Genomic DNA, 20,782 nt, shown 5'->3' with positions numbered 1-20,782 from the left:
TTTACATTAAACTACAAATAAAAGAAAATATCTGGGACTGGCATTTTTAAAAATGCGTGTATATAATTCTTATCTTCTTTTTTTAATAGTTTCTTATTTTTAAACTAAAGAGTGTATATAATTCTTATCTTCTTTTTTAATAGTTTGTTATTTTTAAATTAAAGAGTTTTATTATTTTAATTAATAATAAAATCAAATAGATACTTAATTTGTTCGTGAATCGTGATGCGTTTTGTAGTGTATAATATTTGCATACAAAAAGGGCTAAGCTTCACCTTTGAATAGGATGTGTTGCAATCTGCAAGCTGCGCGAAGATGCATCCTTGCATGTTGCAACAATTTGTAATCCTACTTCACTACACAGTATAAAACAAAGTAGCTTACCGCTGTCTGTCTATCCCTATGTGTGCTTAGATCTTTAAAACTACGGAACCGATTTTGATGCGGGTTTTTAAAATATATAACGTGATTGAAAGGGAAGGCTAAGGTGTAGAATATATTATGGTTTTACCCGAGCGACGCCGCGACGGGTCGCTAGTACATAATAATCGTAAAAGTTTATATGTTCATTACAAATTCATGCAAAAACTATTTGACGAATTTAGTTGAAATTTCTATGGCATATGGGTGGAAAGAACTCTGAAATAGCACATAGAATAACTGCTAATTATATGTTCAGTTTATTTTGATTTATACATACGCTCTATAAATTTATATAACACCAAAGAGTGTCTGTCTGACTGTAATAAGGGTTAAACCTATACCCTATACTTTTTTCTAACTTATTTGAATTTTCATCTTCAATAACGTCTTCAAAATGATAATAAACTTTCCGGTTATTTATTTAGCTCTTTAAAGAAGTGTTAAAATCTAAGCAGTAGTAGCCCTAAGTTGGTATTTTATGTAAACTGTGGCATCCGACATGACACAAGTAGGCAGCGCCTACTTCTGCCTATGGAATCTGTGACGAGAACTGCAGGAATGGTGACTGTTACAGCACTTAAAGCTTAATTTCGTTAGGTATGTCATTGACTTCGGCTAACTTTTAGATATAAAAATACCTATGAAATATGTAATAAAAGAATATAACATAGTTTATTCGTCACTAAATTAATTATAAACATAACAAAAAACTACAGTGTTTTCTCAACGTAGGTAAGTAAAATATAAAATAGTGGACGAACTAGGCCTCCGCTTAGTACGAGTATAATGACTTGAAATACCAAATCGTTATATCATGGCGCTGGTTTTCTGCGAATACCAGGAATCGTTCCTCAATTTACTCTTAAAACTCAAAGCACAGTACATTATATATTAGCTTATACTTTTAAGCGCAGAGTAGTCTTTGTGAGTCAAGAAAAAGTAAAACTAAATCCAAAACCATTAATCTACATTGGAAGGAAGTCAATTATTTCGACGTCAACTTCAATAAACAAGTTTAAAATATCGTCTTTTGAAAAAAAAATATAAAAATAATAGGTAATACTTATTAGCTTATGAAGAGTCTATTGGTCTAATGGAAAATAAACCACCTCTCTTTTGAGGAGACCATTAATAGAACCAAATCAATATTTAAATTAAGTAACCAAAGGCCGCTTCGTATTGCTATAAAAAATTAACTTAATAAAGGAATATCATAAATCAACAGACTGAAAAACATTCAGCAAGCAATATAAATACAAAATATAATTTCTCAAAGTTTCAAATTACGTAGGTTATGAATACAAGAGCAGTGCATTAACCAGCAGTAAACGCGGAGATTACAAACGAAATGGCGACTAGTTCTAGGTTTAATGGACACAAAAAGACTAAGGGAACCAGCACGGCAGTTAGAAGCTTTAATCCGGAATGAAACCAGAATCCCGCGCACAAAATGGCGACGCAACGGGCTTCTAGCAATGGCAGCACACTATGCCTGCTGAAAACATACGCTTAGCATGTTTACGTTCTTAGGAAAATTTATGCGTTGCGAATTCAACGTGTAAATCTCTCTCTTTCTTCTCCTCGCGTGTTTCATTCACGGATGTGACATCCGAAAATATATAATTTTAAATTATTAATATTTGCATTTGATATTCGACCAGCACCCAACTGGACTTCAACCCTAGCTGGCTGTAGGCTACATTCCCATCAGATATCACACCACCAACACCAGTATTTTATAGGCTTTGTACGCGAGCCTAAAGCAGAAAATCACCCTAAGGTATAAGTATGATTTTCTGATAAACCCACCTTTCTTGTGATTATTAACAAAACTTATTTAATTCTTATTGTTGCCAAATTGCATTTAATATCAACAACCAAGTACTGAAGCATTTTTAATAATTAGTTTGCCATTTTTAGTACTTCCGAAATTAAATTAAGTTTTTTAATATTTTTTTTGTTTCGAATTTTAAGTGCATTTGACTTCTATTTAGCCTGATGGGAAGCAGAGATGAGGTCTAAGATGTTACACGCAAGAATATATTCCAGGGTTAGGTAAGGGTTAGTGCACTTTAATTGCAAAACTAGACTTCTGTATTCTCATGATTTTATACATCGGGCCAGTAGCCATCTCCCTAGTGAGTTTATGATAGGACCTGCCGTTTAAGGAAACCTGATACGTTGATTAACTTGGAAACAGCCTGCAATCTGAATTCTAGAATAACTATGTAATTATACTATGTATGGTTCTTTAACCTCGTAATTTAACTTATAATTTAGCCTGATTGGTAATAAAATATACTTAATTAGAATTTTAATTGATTTACGATGCATTTATATTAGTTGCAAGAAAGTGCTGATTTAAATCAGTATTTTTTATTTAATTTTTATTAAACAGCAATTTAGATTTTCCATCTAATTAGAACTCAAAATGCAATAAAAAAAACTCAAAATTACAACTTTTGATCTACATAGACCTTGAATATATATTATTATCTGAATTATCTCAATCTGCTTTACTTTATCAGTCTCTCTCCGACTTTAATACATGTCCTTACTATACATCCATACTTTCATAATATCCACTAATGTTAAAAGAGAAAAGGTTTGTATTTTTGTTTATTTGTTTAACCCTATTTTGATGAAATTTGGCACAGAGACTGACGAAACCTTCAGGAGTAACATAGGCTACTTTTTTATTATTGTTTTACCGCAACCGAGACGCGAACTCAAGTTATTTAAAAGATTGCGTAAATATATATTCGTTTAAAGACAATTCACATTCATCGTATCCAAATCGCGCTTATAGTCAAATAGTTACTTTCTAATGTTTTAAAATTCACTTTTCTTCGTTTACTAGACCAAAGGTTAACAGTGTGACCTCGGTTTCAACAAAGACTTGGAAAATATTTCTGTGACTCAGTAACAAACAACAGCGACTGTGAAATTTGATAAAAATATTCATTTCGAAAACTTTTAGGTCATTAGTAAAATCAATGTTCATTGTGCTGATGTTAGTATATTCATTAGAGATTTTAAAAAATATGATATTATGAGCTACAGTATTATCAAAATAACTTAATTTCTCAATTTTTTGTTATATCATTTAAATTATTATCATTAGGTATACCGTAATATTTTCACTGGCGTTTCTAATAACATTAGGGCCTACGAATAGTCATCAAAATAAAATTTTGTCATCTACTCTATTTTCTTTTATATCATTAAGAAGAATATGAACCCCTCGACTCTAGACAAAATAAAGACAATTGAACAGGATTTGCTGTCCGATCTAGTCGCGCGGGAATTGAAGGGTCCTATTTTTAATTACTTGCTTTTCTGCGCTCCTCCTGTATGAAACGTACACAAGTAATACCCAAAATTCGTTTTTAGTTGAAAGTTGTGTATAGTCAATTCACTAATTATTGTAATTTTTCCGATTTTCAAAGGATGAAAGCTGGTAAACATCAGATAGTGATATATTCCTAAGAGATACAGGAGACTTCCCTCAAGACTACAGATAAATAGACAAATCATTTATATCGTAGTAAATGAATCAAAATCGATTGGAGGTATTTGCATTACTATAACAAACGTTGTAGATAGATAAAACGTTTACTTGTAAAGACAATAACACAATACATCCAGACACAGTAGTAATTTCGCTAGTCCATCAGACGCTAGTCACTTGACACGGGAGGTAGTCGTAAAAGTCGCTTCAGATGCTATTAAGCTAGATAGATGCTAGCAATTAACACGCTCGAAAAGAAGCTGGTCCATTCAATACTCTGTTTGTTGAATTGAGATGAGAGACTCGGGAGCAACCTCTTTTCCATTATACCAGCAATATACTATTGCAAACAGTTCGCAAAACTTTGGCGTATTGGGCATACATTGCTGATTTTTATTTGCGTTAAGTAAAAGCCTTACGCAATGCTTGTGTATTCGCATCGTGCATATGTCAGAGTTCGGCCGTATACCGTATAACCGGCATTAGAATACAACATTTGATTGATAACTATAAAAACCGCAAAACTTTCTCCGCAGTGTCACCTGTCAAAAGAAATACGGTAACAATGAGCTGCCTTTGGGCGCTAACATCAGCTGAATAGCCTGTTAACAAACCATGAAGTGAAATTTTAAAAACGCCCGTTGTTTTGTTTCTTTATATTAAGAAAAAAATATATTTACTTGGGTAGACAACTCTAATGATAAATTTTACTTTTTATTAAACGTAGTGTCAAAACAGTCGTTAATGATGTTGATTTCTAAACGATTGATTGGATAACTATGCAAAAATATGAAAAACATGTTGCATCGTACGTAATACTCTAACCGGTTTTCGGGTCTAATTAATTTTTATTCTCGGATGGATCCCTTAAGTTCTTATATAGTTTATTTTCATTCATCTTTTATAGAACTATTGAGGTTTTATAGATGAACAGAAAATGATGATGTTTAAAAAATATACGTTTACGCCTTTTAAATTTTAATGGTGCACAAGTATACATACCTTAGTAGGTACCACCTACAGAAGTTAATAATAACTTGATATAAGTACAGGAATGAGGATTTTATAATTACTTATATCGTAAATAATATTATCCTAAATAAATTCATTTTATTTGGGTAATAACATAAGTACAAAACGGAACCATACAATGATAACCGCCGAATCACATCCTATTAATGTCTGGCGCCGTCGCAGCCTTGACTTTAAAATGTCAACATACCTCAGTTACCCATCACCAGGGTGTTGTGGTTCCTTGCACATCTGCAAGTAGACCATCACTAAAAATGTTTTTTTTTTTCATTTTCAAATAAGAAGAACGATTGAATTAATGAGCGACTGACATTAATATCGATTTTTGGGCCTTAGTTACCTGAAATAAAGCTATTTCATTTTTTTATTTATTTATAGAGCCTCGGGCAAAATTAGTGAACCAACCGACATGTCATGTTCTAGTGCGCCGGTCCCGTTGCTCATGTAATAACTGATAATAACACTAGTGTACACTGAACACGTGCTGCATTACAGCTAAATGGCATCTCTGCACCGGCAATTATCTGCAAGGAGCTGTAATTCATGTTATTTGACTTGAGGAATGCGAAGCTTGTCACGTTGTCTTTAACCTATATGTGTCTATATAGACTACTCGTTATGTAATTTTATTCTTTTCTGTGTTTAGTGAAGCATTTGGTGCGTCCATTTCACTGTGTTAATAAAATTACTTCCTCAGTGCGTTGTAGTTAATATTTTTATTTACGTCGCTTCGTTGTTATGGATGTCTTTCAACCTTATTTTTCTACTTAGCGTGTTCGATTGATAACTTGATTAAATAACCGATGTAGTCATTCTATCAATATTTCCCTTACTAGCTAGTAAAAAAACTTAGTACGTAGTGAATTTGCAGGTACCTACATGTAAACAAGTAAAAAAATACTTTAAACTATACGAAACAACACCTTACCTAAACAGACAACAGATTTTGAGTGATTAATGTATTTTGAAATATTAAGTCAATTGCTGTGTGTACTATTGAGATTATCAACCTTCTTGCTCATGACCTCAAACGTTAAGAAATACGAACATGGTCACAATCTAGAGCGAGTATTATCATAACAATAACTGCAGCGTTATTTCAAACGCGTTTAACGTTATGTAACAGTATGTTAATAACATTCTATGTTAATCATCTGATACGCCCATGTGTGAACAGTCCTTAGGAATTGCATCACGTCCGTCAGAAGTTGTTTGAATTTAGAATCGTAGTGATGTCAATAGTCGGAGATACGAAGACTATAAAAAGCATAAACAAATTATAATTGTTAGGTTTATAATCTGTCTCTGACTATACTTATTATATAAAACTATCATTGGATAAATATTGATTAATTGTATAAATTAAGGTACCATTGACCTACTTATCTGTTCGTTAATTCCACGTAGTAGGTGTTTTCAATTAACTTTAATTCGTTGCACGCCGAAAAATCCGTTCACTATTTATCTGTTGTAGCTTTTCGATATGACATTGATTAAAGGTCGAATTTTCACGTTTTTTTAATCACGACATATTATAAACATTCCATAGCAGGGCCATAATAAGAAATTACCTGTGTGTTCGACTCCATTTCAGCTATAGTAATCGATAAGAATAAGCGGTATTTCATAACAGTGTGATATTTATTGAAGTTTTATAGTTCCCTTACTACTAAAACGAAAACAAAGCATACGTACCTACGTATAGACATTGACAAATGTCAACCTCTACCAACTACAATAGTAGAAACGAAGACTAAGAAATGTATTTATCCGATGGACGATTATTCGGTTAATGATATAGAAGATTTTAATACAAGATCCCGGCCCAATCTGGCTAATTACATACATAGAGTCAGCGCCCTGTCTCGTTTCTTCTCGTGTGTTTCTAATACCCACATCTCTTTCTTGTATGAGCGAAATGGAGCATATGACGAGGTCTATAGTTTTCTCTGTCTTCATGTTAAGCCCATCTCAGTCATAAGTGGACTATAATTTGAAATGACAGACGAGGTCGTGTCAATAATCGTTCAACTTTGACATTAGCTAACAATGCAGCCTGTGGCACGCGGTCCGTATCGCGTTACGTGTCTTGTCAGTCACTATACCTACTCTATTTAGTAATAGGTATATCGATATGTTCCGAAACTTTAATGGCACAACACGCGTGGCATTGAATGACATGTTTTCATAATGTTATTTGGTAATTTCTGACGGTATTTTAGGTCGATGGCGTTTACAATGATATATTGTTTCACAGCAATTTTTATTAATATATTAATATTATAATTGTTGGACTTCGAACAATTAGGAAGCGAATTGATATTGACCTTTCGGCATCAAGTACGTTAGTTAATAAAATTTAACCTTTTAAACGGGAATGTCAATAATAATTTAACATTATGTTTCCAACCATTTAATGCATTATAGAAAAATAGGTAGGTACATTTTTTAAATCGCCATTGTGGTATTTAAAAATAAATATTCTGTTATTTTCAATGTTAAAGATATACTTAAATAACTATATGTTTATCAATATATGTATATGTTATAAAATATAGTGTCGTTGAGCTAGTAACCCAGGGCCTCTATAGCATTGCACAAACTACCCCCTAGGACGGGTGCTGACTCTCTGGCTACTTAGGCTTCCACACACCCTCCTCATGGCAATATTTATTTGTCCAAAAAATGATAAATAAATGGACAACACTCGCACTAAGCTTGTACCGCGGGTCCGATAGACACAAACACAGAAACGAGCAGAACACACTCAGAACCGCAAACAAATATCACAGGTACAGATATTTAAGTTAGGAATCGATCCCAGGACCCTTCAGATGGCGGACGGGCATGGTGGCCACTACACCACCTCGGAGGCCGTCAATGATCTGACAGTGGTCCTACCAATAGCATTAAATATTTGTTCCCAAAAAAGTCACAAACGAAAACTAGTAATAATTTGAGCCTTATTGTCTACAGATGCGACTCCGACCACACAGCTGAAATGCTGTACACGCACCTGCAAGCGCTCATAGACAGGCCAGAGAACCAGAAGAAATTCGCCGACATTGAACGCAAACTGCAAATGAGGGGGGCGCTCCCCTCCACCAAGAAACCCCCAGATTCCTCCCTAGGGAGCGAAGTCTCAAGAGAATCAGACTCGGGAAGTAACGAAGAGCGCTGTGTTGCCAACTTATATGATAGTCTAGCAGCTGAACTGAAACAGAAATTGTCGACAGGTAAAAAGGGACTAGGTCAGTGGTATTTTCGATTTTCGTAGGTAGATCGCTTCCACGCATTTATATGTGCACCTCTATTTGGTAAGGGTACGTAATTGCTATTTTTATATAGAAATATATAAAAATATTCGCTTTATGAAAAAAAATGTCTTAGATTTAGTCTTGGTTAGTAGTTTTATTGATACCTGCTACTTTATAACGCGATATTTTTATTTTGTTAATGCAAAATAAAATATAATATTCAGCATATGATACTCAATTGGCCGAAATAAATACAATATTATATAAATTATTTATTTCAGACATGCACGCTATTAGTTATCTAACGATATATTATTTATACTATATTATATATAAGTATTTAACTATTGCTTTTAAACGAAAATAATTCTTTTTAAGATTCTTCATTTTAATTTTAGGTACATTATAATAAGTATTTTAACTATTCAAGTTCTGGATAAGAGAGAGAAAGAGAGAGAGAGAGCGTTCCGATAAAAATTAAATATTGCAATTTAAAAATAACTCCAACTTAAATAATCAAAATATTTGTCACAGCCGATTTGATTCGATTGAGATAAACTAATCTGAGTAGCATTGAACACAACATTGTAATATAATTTGTAAACAACTGTCACTAAACTAGTAAATAACCTACAACGGACATGAATAAAACAATCGCTAGCGCTTTCTGCTACTACACCATCTCATGTGCCGAACTTTAACCCTACTGATCAATTCCAGGCAAGAGCCCCATTTTACTGCCTCCCAGAGACTACGATACGGTCCACAGACAGAAGGGCAACTTGAGCAACATCGACACCCGTCGTTGCCTCAACCAGAACATCGTTGGAGTCAACGCGCGCCGCAAACTGGAGTCTTCTGGAGGCAGCTCCGGAATAGGCAGCGATCTCGCGCCATCGCCAGAGAGGAATGAGTACGCGAGACAGCACGATAACCACAGCACCAGCGGTAAGATATCATTTTCTTCTTTTCTTGTTTTTTAATGGCCAGTATTATAGTACATAATACTCGTTAAAAAAAAAGCAAAATGGAACATACTTATCTAGCCCGATACGGGCGACGCTGCTGATGAATCGATTTCTAAATAGCTCTTTTATTCAAAATTGCCAGTTTTGGCCACCGGTTCAAGTAACCTTGTTAATTGATAAAAATGGCCACTATATTCTATCATTGTTAAACTGGAGTAAAATAAACCTGGTGTTATAAGGAAAAGATTGAAATGTTATTAGAGGATAGAAATTCTATTATGATGTAGTACGGCTATGGCTGTAACGTTATTTGTGGTCTTACTTATGTGAGAATACGACATTTTTATAGCACTACTAGACTGTGGTCAGGCCGTTAACATGTTTAGGAAAACTTTATTATGAAAACTTCGTTGCATAACACTCACACGTGGGTGGGTGCGGCGTCCATTATTATGTTCATTTAACATTAAAGTTATCAACCGCCAATCAATTTTTTTTAATAATATTTCCGGTTGTAATAATATTTTTGTCAGTCAGTTACTACTTTGTTATTTATTTTAAATTTTAAACATACCTACACAGTGCTGAAATGTCTTATAGTTTCTATGCTAAACATAAGTGCTCGAACAAAATTTACAGTGAATTATTCAGTAATGAGTTCCTTAAAATGTAATATTGTGAACTGTCTTTCAAAAGAACTATTTTTATCTTTTTCAAACTTAAATTAACTCATCAATTTTAAGTCAGTCTCTATTTAACTACACAATCGTAGAGTTTTTGTAACAAGCAAAGCACAATAATTAAAGCACAGAAGAAACATCACGTCGATGTACTGTAGCGTAAAATATAGTACCTATTGTTGAAGCACGGAAAAGTATTAATCCTATGTTTTCAAATAAAACAAACAATTCAGGAATGGATTTTCACTTCTCACATGCGTTAGATCATCTATAGATAGATATTTTCAGCGCAGTTTATTGAAATTATTCAAATTTTACAACATATAATATGTGATTTAATATTTATTTTTCCACTAACAGAGTTTTTTACTAACTTAACAAAGTAGAACTAGTATGTATGAGATACATAGTGGTTTAACTTTCACGTAACACTTGTAGATAATTTCGAGACTTTTAATTTTTCCTTTGCCTTTTCTCCTATTGTTTCGCTTTCAAAATAAACCGTTGTCTGTACTACCGTTCTGTACTCTATTATTTTTTGGTTCACGTCTATTAGTTGAATTGCAGTAATTACTCTGAGACACACTTGCGCAAAATCCATTGTTTTTGCCGCAAGTGGGTAAATGTCTCGCTTTGGTTAACTGCTGTTACTAAATATTGCTAATTAAACCCTTTCATATCTTGATAAGGGTTTTAAAAAATCGTCTGGTCTACTGTATGCTCTTAACGTTTCAACCAGGAGATTACATCGTTTCCATCTTTATTGCTAATATTGGTGTCAGATGTATTCAAGTCTCCTAAAGGCATCTGACATAACTTTTACCGACATCCGGTAGTGAGTAGTTTCCTATTCCTTTTGGCCGATAGTTTATTAGAATGAGTGCCTAATGACCACCTTAAAATATTTTCATTTTATTATATAGTTCAGTGGCAAAATTTGCATTTGACCGGTTTTTTATGCAAAACACATTAAACCACTTTACTTTATCTGTGACATCACTGTGCCAAAATAGCTAGGCAATTAACAATTCTATTTGCAAGTGGAACAGAAAAGGAATAACACGATAATGACATAAAACTGATAATAAACACATTAAGCAAGTAATGTAGAGTATAAATAGTCACGTACAGTTATTGAGGTTGACAAACACATATTGTTCGGAGAATTGATACATTTTGTTCGTAGATACCAGGTATTTTATTGTCTGATCGCACATCAACCTAGTCTAATTCATGGCAATGCCGCCGCTATCACCGCTGCATCTGCATCGATAGCTGCGTTCCGGATCTGCTGTTGCAATTACGCTCCCTTGAGCATAAAACATGAGTATCCAACTTTTTTCATGATTGTATTTTAGTCTATAAGCTATTTTCACAATACTAATATTAGTTCATTATTTTAGCAGACTAATAAATAATTTTACATTGACCTTGTATTATAAAATCCACACCACTGGTACCAATATTTTAAAATTATAACAAGTGAGCAAACTATTTTTTGTGAGAAATTCTGAATGAATCTTAGATTTAAATCGGTCGATTCCATGCTTATTTAGTAGTTTACGCATTTATTTAACCATAGACACAAATCACGATCGTGACTATTCGAGATTGTTTTTCCTATTTCCTGCACAAATACATTATTGTTTATATCATCAGTTTTTACTGCTCACAAACGAGTTATGAATCGCTTAGGAGATGAGTTCACGAGTCGTGACAAAAACTCTTTTTATGGATTTTAAATGAGCATAATTGTGTTATTTCAAGACTAGCTTTATCAAGTGTATCTCCTTGGTGAAGGATTCTAAAGTGAACTGTCTTTGTCGGTTGCAGCCTGCTCGATTATTATTGTTTGCATACAGGAGATAAATCAAAACAGTTTATTCGACAGCTTATGATATTTTAGCAGACTTCTAATTTTAAAAAAGCTTATTTATTTATAACTTAATTGACAAAAATAGCAATATGATAGAAAAGATATACTGATTACTAATAGCACGCTATACCAGTCAACATTTAGAATAAAAAGAAAACAAAATTTTGACCAAATATGCCCAAGAATCAACAACACTTAATATGAATAAAATTACACCCAGCAAAACGTTGGGAGAAGAACTTACTGACAGCAGAATTTACAGCACAACCTTTATATGTTTTTCTACACATAATATCAACAAGATGTTTAATTTGTTTAGCCGCGGGCATCAACTAATTACAAAGCAAACATTGGCATAAATATTTCACTTACAATAAGTAATTATCATCATTCGCATGTCCTTGAATTCACATAATATTCGTAAATAGAACTAACAATGTGGCAACTGGCAAGTCATGTTGGTTAACAATCAATTTGTAATATTCATATTTTGATCTCGTGTACTTTATCTTCATTTTTTGTAACCGTTGAATTCATACAAGATATTATTTATATATTATACTAACCACAGATCTTACTACTTACAGATATAAGAATTTTTGAACTTAATAATACTCAATTATGTGAATCTATTGAATAAGATACTCTTATCTAGGTACAATGACCAAGTGTTCAATGAACCATAAAAGAAAAAAAAAGAGTTATTACACTTTATTTCCATACAAAATACCATAGTTCGACAATACAACAAAAGATCGATACTATTTCAAAAGTATTATAAAAGTAACATTGAACTGTACAAGAGTGGTTATGGCGTCATTTAGAACGCGTCGTGGTCGTGACTCCACCAGTTTACATCATTTAGCATCAGTACCACTAAAAATAGACTATTTTTACATAGAAATTTATAAAAATAAACGTTTCAAAACCACTGTATTCCGATTTATAACAATTTGGTTCAAAGATACTTAAAATTGAACCAGTATAAACGAGAATGTAGTTAACCACAACACAATCGTTACTAAAATATGCCTCAAGCATTTCTGTTTCAATACAGAGAAGACGTTTGGATAGATACTGATGGATTACTCGACGTCCTAACTGAGCTGCAGAACCCAGCGAGCACGATGCGATTCTGTGCATTTATGACAGATGACATGCGACCAATCAACCCACACGTTTAGGCTGGAAAAAATTCGAGCTCTAATATATATTATATTATTCATATTGCTGCATCGCGAATATAGATGGGTTTACTCTTGACTGTTTTCCTAGCCTAAAAAGTTTGGTGCAAACCTAACTAGTTGTTGGGTTTTTGTCGGACTAACATCTATGCTCGCGAGGCATCGCGCTGCTTTATCGCATTTGTCGCTTAGCTAGGATGCCGGGCTACAAACTATCTAATTTCAAAACAATTTTAAACGAAGCGACGTATCACGTCGTGACTAAAAAATATTCAATGTGCTAAGGTTGTTATTAAGCTGTAATTAAGTAATGTATACGATGAATGATGGGAGCTTGTTTCTAGAAAAAACTAGAGGAAATATGTAATATGTTCTTATCGTAAGATAAAATTATAACCGCCTTCAACGTGTCGTTGTGGAAATAAGAATCATGTGATATTCTCAACGTTATTTCCGATTATACCAGACGGAAATTTTAGTTATAGAGGAATGTTCACTTATTTCCGATTATATCAGAAGGAAAATTTAGTTATAACAAAATTAATCTTTTTATGATACACATGAAGCTGTCCAAAACCATTGCATCATTGCATAGAGTTTTAAGTAGACAGCCTGACGGAGGAACTGGTTGCCTCAAATTGTATTTACATAAATTGAAGAACTCTGTATATCATGTGTACCACAATCAGTTACACTTTTGATTCATTTGTAACTTGGCTAGGATTGACACAGTTATATGGCTGTCCCATTATTTACAATGTATGTATTCGTGCACTCAATAAGTATTATAAGGTCACACCATGAATAGTCGACTTTTTTACTCCGCTCAACTCAAGAACAGAAGTTCACCTTCATACCACGCAACAATAATAGTACACGTATCTAATGGCACATAGGCCAAAATTGCTGAGTTTTTATTTGCGTTGATTTAAAGCTGATATTTAAAACAAGCAATGGACGTCGTAAGACCGCGATCATGGCCAATAGTGGACGTAATGACTATTGCTCAATCACAAAAAAAATCCGATCATTTGCTAGTATTTACAAATTGATTTCGATTGCATTCATGTTAATTATAAATTAAAAACTTGTGGTGAGAAAACATGTTTCAATATGTTTCTATCATTATCGAATCGTATAACCAAAAATGGCCAAACCAAACATTCAAAGTGATTAGTATGTTGAAGTTACACAATCGTTTAGAAAATACTTCAGTTTTTACTAGGCGAACTAACGTATTGATGATTGGGCATAAATTAAGGAAATCAACTAAATACTGACTAGTAGCTTGTTTGTATGCCTCTATTTAGCCACTCTTTAGTCTCCTGAGCTACCAGAATACATTTTTTGCCTGCAATATTCCTGATGTCGACGACCTATTTAGCTGCCAGATGTTCTAAACTCTATTACTCATTCCATCTTTTACCGAGCGCCAGTTCGTTTTTAAACTTGTGATTCTGAAGATCTCGTCTCGAACTTTATTTCGGCGATATTCGTACTTTCACCAGGTTTTTTCTCATACAGTTTAGTTAAAACGAGTAAGTAATTAAATGTAAGATTATCTTAAACAACACGAAAATCACAAAGAACTTGCATCGGCACAAGTAAAGTTTTCCCAGCGTACAAAATGGCGATTGTAGGTAAATCTTCCTAATTAATACGACCTTCGTATACCTACAGTACCTTAGGTGCACTGTCCAATTCTTTTGTTTATCCTTTACTGTGGGGTGAAGTTTCCATTGTCTTGAGTACCTACATCGTTAAGATTTGTACAATCATTTTATAAACACTTGCAAACGAATACTTATGTTTTTTTTAACGTAATATAGATATTTTTGTATGTAATGTACTAACTGTAACTATTATGTAATGTACTTTAATACTACAAATGTTTTCTCGTAATAATTATACAGGGTAATTTCAAAATCAATGTGTAATTAAATTGAAAATGTATAGCCAGACCAATAGTTTAATGTTATACATTGCTAGTTACTTAACCACAAATTAAATTCCTTAGTAATCCAAGAAAGATGCAATTCCGGATTCTTGGTGAATTACCTTGAAAAGAAAGTGGTGAAAACAATTGTTGCTACAATGTGCACGGAGAACTAGTCCGTCTCAGCACAATATATAACATTAAGAGGCATTATCACCGCGTTACCTAAATCCCATACAATTAAAAGCGCGCGCTTTAAAAGAGATTCGCTGGATAAGTTCCGCTCTGCACGTGGGAGCGACAGGTTCTTTTGTATGTCAATTTGAGTTTAGAAACACGTTTGCGAGCCAAAAGGCGTTTTGGAGATCAGATCGTCCCGTTAGCCGTATTTATGTGCAAAGTCGTTTAGTGACAATAGGTCACGTAGTAAGAAACGTTTGCGAACATCCATGCATAAAATTATGATGTTAAACTGGGCTAGTGGAGCAAAAAATGCTTAGATTATCCGCATTTGTCGTAACCTGAATACTGCCAATTGATGCAGTTTTTATGTCGACCGACGTTATTGAGCTTGTTGTTGTTTTCGTTACAGAGGAAGAATGGGCCGAGAGTACTGCGTACATGATGCACGAAGCATTCGAGGCTTCACCTCGCCGCGCCGTCTCTCCCCGCCGCGCCTCCCCGCCGGCCGCACGACGCGCCCTGTCTCCCCACAGCTACGACCGCACACCAGCTTACGACGATTACAACGACCAGTACCGTGACCAACTTGCACCCTTCAGAGAACAATCATCATTCGATCGAAGGTTCCGCCACGAATCCCTCGAACGGGTCAGCAAAGACAAGCCGGACAAATTTAATGACGATGCTCCGAGTTATAGGAGAAGATACATCACAGATTCCAAACCGTCCAACAGAAGCATTGACAGGGTGGAAGACCGTCGATTTGGAAAGCTACAGAGAGGAGCCAGCGAAGGGAGCTTGAAAGTAGCAGAGATAGCATCACCCAAAGATCGGTTCAATGTAGCGAAAGAGAAATTTATGAACCTGGAAAGAGAAAGGTTTAATAGAGAGTTGGAACAACACATGGCTATAAGGAGGAGTATGTTAGAACGCAACAGTCGCTCGACTTCTTCCCCAGAGGAAGAAATAAGGGACGAGCGGCCGGAGCGTCATCGAGAGCTCAACTCCCGGAGAGAACCAGAACGTACCCACCGGGAGCTGGACCGTGCTCACAGGGAACCCGATAGACGCAAAGATCCCGAGAGAGTACGAGACGTGGACAGAGATTTAGCACACAGAGAAATTGAAAGGCTACCACGCGTCAGCAGAAAGCGTGATGACAATATGAAGCGGTATGAATATGGGGCTGAGGAGTATTTGAATAGAATAGAGCCCAAGCCTCAAAGAGAGGAATTTGACCGATACAGAGATAGAAGGGAATTAGACAGACGCATCGATGAAGATGAAGTTTTCGAGCCTGTTATAGAAGAAAGAAGACGAGACTGGACAGACAGGCAAAGAGCATTTAGCCGTTCTCGGCTCTTGGAAGACCATCGCCAGTCGTACGCAGAAGGAGACAGAGATAGGTATTATGACAGAGACTACCCCAATTTCCGCGACCTCGCGGAACGTCAGCCGGCAAAATTTCGCCATAGCTACGCGGAGCCGATACCGAGGGGGCGCCTGGGCACGGTTCGACCGTATTAAAGTGCATGCCATAATAGATTTTTAGCCCTTGCTAATGAATATGTGACAAAGCTGTTAAGCTTCATTGTTTATGAACTAAGAAGGCGGTGTCTTTCGGTTGGAAAGTCACGCCGATATGCGGCTGCATTGTTTTGGGTTAGAGATAATAAAATAAATACAGATTCAACTTTCCATGGTCGCTCATTCACATTACTTTCGTTTATTATTATGTTCACACGAACATACTGATATGCGTAGAAAACTGAAAAATAACGGTCATAATTTTAATGCGACCATTTTTATAAAATTGCGAGTCATTATGGCTGAGAAAATACCGTACTTGATATTTTAGTGACGTCCATGGAATAGTGTTTTTTTTATTGATCCAGAACAAATAGATATGTATCTATATGAGTGTAGTCTAACGATAAAAATATATCAACAAATGGGTGTATTAGCTAATAGTCATTCGAATCATTCTAAGTACCAACCCAATAGGATACAATTGTACTTATAAATACTCAATTGCAAGCAGATTCAAGTCAAGAATTCAAGATTTATAATATTGTAAATATAAATTACATACCTGTATTAAAATTGACTGTCAATTCTATTAGCACCTAAGGCATACTAAAATTAACATCTCTAAAACATAAGCCATATATCATTTTAACGATAACTGAAGATTTGCCAATTTTAGTGTAGTCTTATTCTAATAGGATTGGCATTTTGTTAAAAATTAATATTAGAGATAATAATATGTCTTTATAAATTATAATTTTTCTATAAAACAGACGGATGTATAAAATTTTGTATTCATTCGATTTGTTTCTTCAAAGATCGTATTAATTACAGATAAGATTTTAACTTTTTTCTTATAGATATTTTTTTTACAAATTATTTTAAAATAATTTAAATGATAAAATAATTCATCATATAAATTTATGAAAGCATCTTTTAGAGATCTTCATATTCATTTATGAAGTCATCAAAAAGTATTAACTATTTTTTTTTTTGATTTTACAAAACGAAAAATATTTAAAACTACATACAACATATTAGGAATATATGACAACGAGATTATGTTATAAATAAATATATATGTTTATATATTCGTTGTATTTTATATGTATAATAATAATAATAACTTTAAGTCATATATAAAATGTAGGTACCAGTGACAAGTTTCTTATTCGTGTCCGTCCGAAGTACTTACAAAATATTGTAAATTAATTATCAATAAAACAATTAATTTATCTCGGTTTTTATTACAGATTTTATTTAGTTTCACCTGTTGTGTTTACTTGAAGCGCTGGTGGTCAGGTGGTAAGACCGTCCGCCTGTGATCGAAAGGTCTCAGTTTCGAGTCGTACTCGTGGCACGTTAGTTTGCAATCTGTCTGTTGTGTGACTGACTGTCTATGTGACTCGTGTATTGTTTTCATAGACCACTACTTGCTTCCCGTGAAGAAAAACATCGTGAGGAAACCTGCACACTGGTTGGCAGTTTGAGTTCACTAATGTGCAGCGTGCGCATGCGATTACTTGCCACTAGACGCAGTAGATAGCCGTAAAAGTGATATCAGATGTATTTGTCGTAAAATGAGAAAATTTCCAAAGCATCATTTGCATAAAAATTCAAACTAACCATGCATGTTAAATCCTATCAATTCACGAGTCCGTGTTAAACCACATTGCTTACATTATAGAATACAGGATAAAGCTGCCGTGCATGTTATCATCAAACGTGCATATATAATACAAATGCCTCATTCACTCAACTACCTGAGCCCACTAAGCATGTTTTTAAATAATTTTATATGATTAATAAGAAACTTTAAACAGATTTTTTAAACTCTTACCCACTGCACAGGTTGAATACCGTGGAATTATAAAAACATCCACGATTCACCAACCTATAGGGCGGCAAATTAAGATTCCGCCCTGGGCGGCAATGACAAAGCTACACCACTGTAAAAAACGTTCAATTAGTCGGAGAAGCTGTTTAAGGCGAGAAAAATGGTAAATCGCTAATTGGCTCCACTGTGGGGAAATAAACGCTGCTGCAAAATGTTAGTAACTATTCGTGTGTTTCACAATAATCCTCATACTTGTTAGTGTAGGGATATTGTGAAATTGAGTTAGGTTCTAACGTTTAGAGCCATGACCAATTGCTCAGTCGCGCTCCGTCGTTGTCACGTCCATCGCCAGGCAAAGCAAAAGTTGTATCAAGTTTCGGCGTTCATCAACGCACGTTATTGTCACACACACTGTCACACGTTGTGATACACCTACAAAGTCATGTGACATGAATAGGATTCGAACCTGGGACATATGGGTTCACATCACCACACCACATCGCTTCATAATACATTCTGATGTAGGAAAATCAAATGCAGTTTTAATTTTTATTATTTATTTCTTCAACACGTGTATATTTACAGCATAATATTGCACTCTGGGAGTGATCCAGTAGGTACTTAACTTTAAAAATATTGCACCGAAATTGCACAATGGTTTTATAAGATCAACGAAATGCACTAGTCTATGCTACTTAGGGGACGATGAAACGATGTTTAGACCGCGATGGTAATAATAGTAATTAGCTCTTTCAATTTCTTAAAAAAATGTTTTAATTGTTTCTTAAAAACAACACATGGAATTTGTCTAAAATTATTGGAATTAAAATAATGGAATTTGTTATCCTTCCAAATTTTTATGAGCAAAGTTAGCTATTTTATTTTGCCATGCGCTGATTTTCTTTAGAACCGCGAATAGCTGCTTATTCAGCTTGAAGCCACTTACTAAACATCACTTCATAGTATCCCAAACACTAAAGTGAACAACTAACATAACTAAATTAACAATTATGAGTGACTCAATATATTGCACCTATGTATAAAATGGTTATTCAATAAATAACTACATACATAGTTCTTATAAACAATCGATATACTTATAATCCTTATTCAGTTAATAAGGTGGTATACGGTTACAACGAATTACACGAAAAATACGATGTGTAAAGAGTTATCGAACAAAATATTCTGAATGATAACCAAAAGTTGAAAAAAATATTCCGTGAAAATGTGTTTGTGAGAAAGTTTATAATAAAAAAATACTACAATTTATTTGATTCTTTAGATGTAAGCTGAACATTAATTAGTATTCCAAGAAAAAAAAACATATTTTATGCTTGAGAGAAACAATGATTCTTATTGTTATTTACACTTTTTCTTTTTTTTCTAAATTAGAGAGCAGTCTCCGTGATCGAGTAACTAAATTTCATACGCTTGCTTGACATTCTTCCTTTATACAACATACTTTTGACATACCAGAATAAAAAAACAAACTACGTAAAGATTCAACAAGGGTCTTAGCGAGGAGAAAAGATATGCCAATTTAATTCACGAAACTCCTTTCTCGTTTCGCATAGCAATTTTACGCTACTACATCCTAAGAAAAACTACGGCAAATACCCCAGAGTATCTTCAAGGCTTGCGTTTCTGCTGAGCGGACGGTGGTCGAACATCCTGGCCAGCGGGGGCGCGGGGCGGGGCGGCGCCGGCGGCAGGGGCGGCGGCCGCGCCCTCCTCCCCCCCGCGCCCGACACTCCTCCCCCACCTCCCCCGCCGCCCCCGCACAGCGCGCGCACGTCCGTCCTCTGCGAGAGGCGCACGTCCGCGAACAGAGCCGCCATCTCCGCAGACTTTTTCACGCTCAGGGCGTCATGCGACCCCGCGCCCGTACTGCGGACTAAAATAAAACCAGGTTTAATAATGAAGGTCATTTCTTCCTATGTCAAAGTCTTAATTTGAAAAATACAGCTGCTTAACTTGATTTTTCCTTCCTTCTAATGAACTAATTAATTATTTTGATTGTACAAAAGTATACCGTCTATGAAAACTATTACATGGCATATATGGGTTGGATTTGAACCTCACTTATCTTTCGATCACATATGGACGTCTTAGCCACTTTGCCATCTCCACTTTGTTTTTACATTTAGTTACTGAAAATATATTAATAGGTAGCGGTCCTAATACAGTCCCTTGTGGAACACAACAAAACATTCCACTTTCCCGCCATTCATTTTACACAGAAAAGTAAGGCCTCCTGTGAATCCTATCCAACGGATAGTCATCTATCTCTGCGTCCTAAATACATCAGCAGGGCACCATCGTAGAATATAATATCCATGCCAGAGAAAGGCGTCAAAAGCATTAG

General features: G+C 34.8%; 2 protein-coding genes across 6 annotated transcripts in view; one reads left to right on the top strand and one right to left on the bottom strand.

Moving 5' to 3' along the window:
- LOC128679128 (uncharacterized protein) overlaps positions 1 to 17,823 on the top strand; it is a 71,187-nt gene extending 53,364 nt beyond the window's left edge. For 3 of the 4 annotated variants that reach the window (XM_053761156.2, XM_053761155.2, XM_053761158.2), the window contains 3 exons: positions 7,943 to 8,217; positions 8,944 to 9,171; positions 15,460 to 17,823. In XM_053761156.2, the coding sequence (XP_053617131.1) occupies positions 7,943 to 8,217; positions 8,944 to 9,171; positions 15,460 to 16,577 (1,621 nt within the window). In that variant the 3' untranslated portion in view covers positions 16,578 to 17,823. The remainder of the gene's footprint in view (positions 1 to 7,942; positions 8,218 to 8,943; positions 9,172 to 15,459) is intronic. The other variant, XM_053761157.2, reaches the window with a different exon arrangement.
- Positions 17,824 to 18,954: 1,131 nt separating this feature from the next.
- Positions 18,955 to 20,782, bottom strand: part of LOC128679358 (uncharacterized protein) — a 32,278-nt gene continuing 30,450 nt past the window's right edge. For both annotated transcript variants that reach the window (XM_053761534.1, XM_053761533.1), the window contains one exon: positions 18,955 to 20,311. In XM_053761534.1, the coding sequence (XP_053617509.1) occupies positions 20,022 to 20,311 (290 nt within the window). In that variant the 3' untranslated portion in view covers positions 18,955 to 20,021. The remainder of the gene's footprint in view (positions 20,312 to 20,782) is intronic.

Source organism: Plodia interpunctella, chromosome 21, assembly GCF_027563975.2.
Source record: "Plodia interpunctella isolate USDA-ARS_2022_Savannah chromosome 21, ilPloInte3.2, whole genome shotgun sequence".
Lineage (NCBI taxonomy): Eukaryota > Metazoa > Arthropoda > Insecta > Lepidoptera > Pyralidae > Plodia > Plodia interpunctella.
Note: the sequence above shows the minus strand (reverse complement) of the source record. Positions and strands in the feature narration are given on the sequence as shown.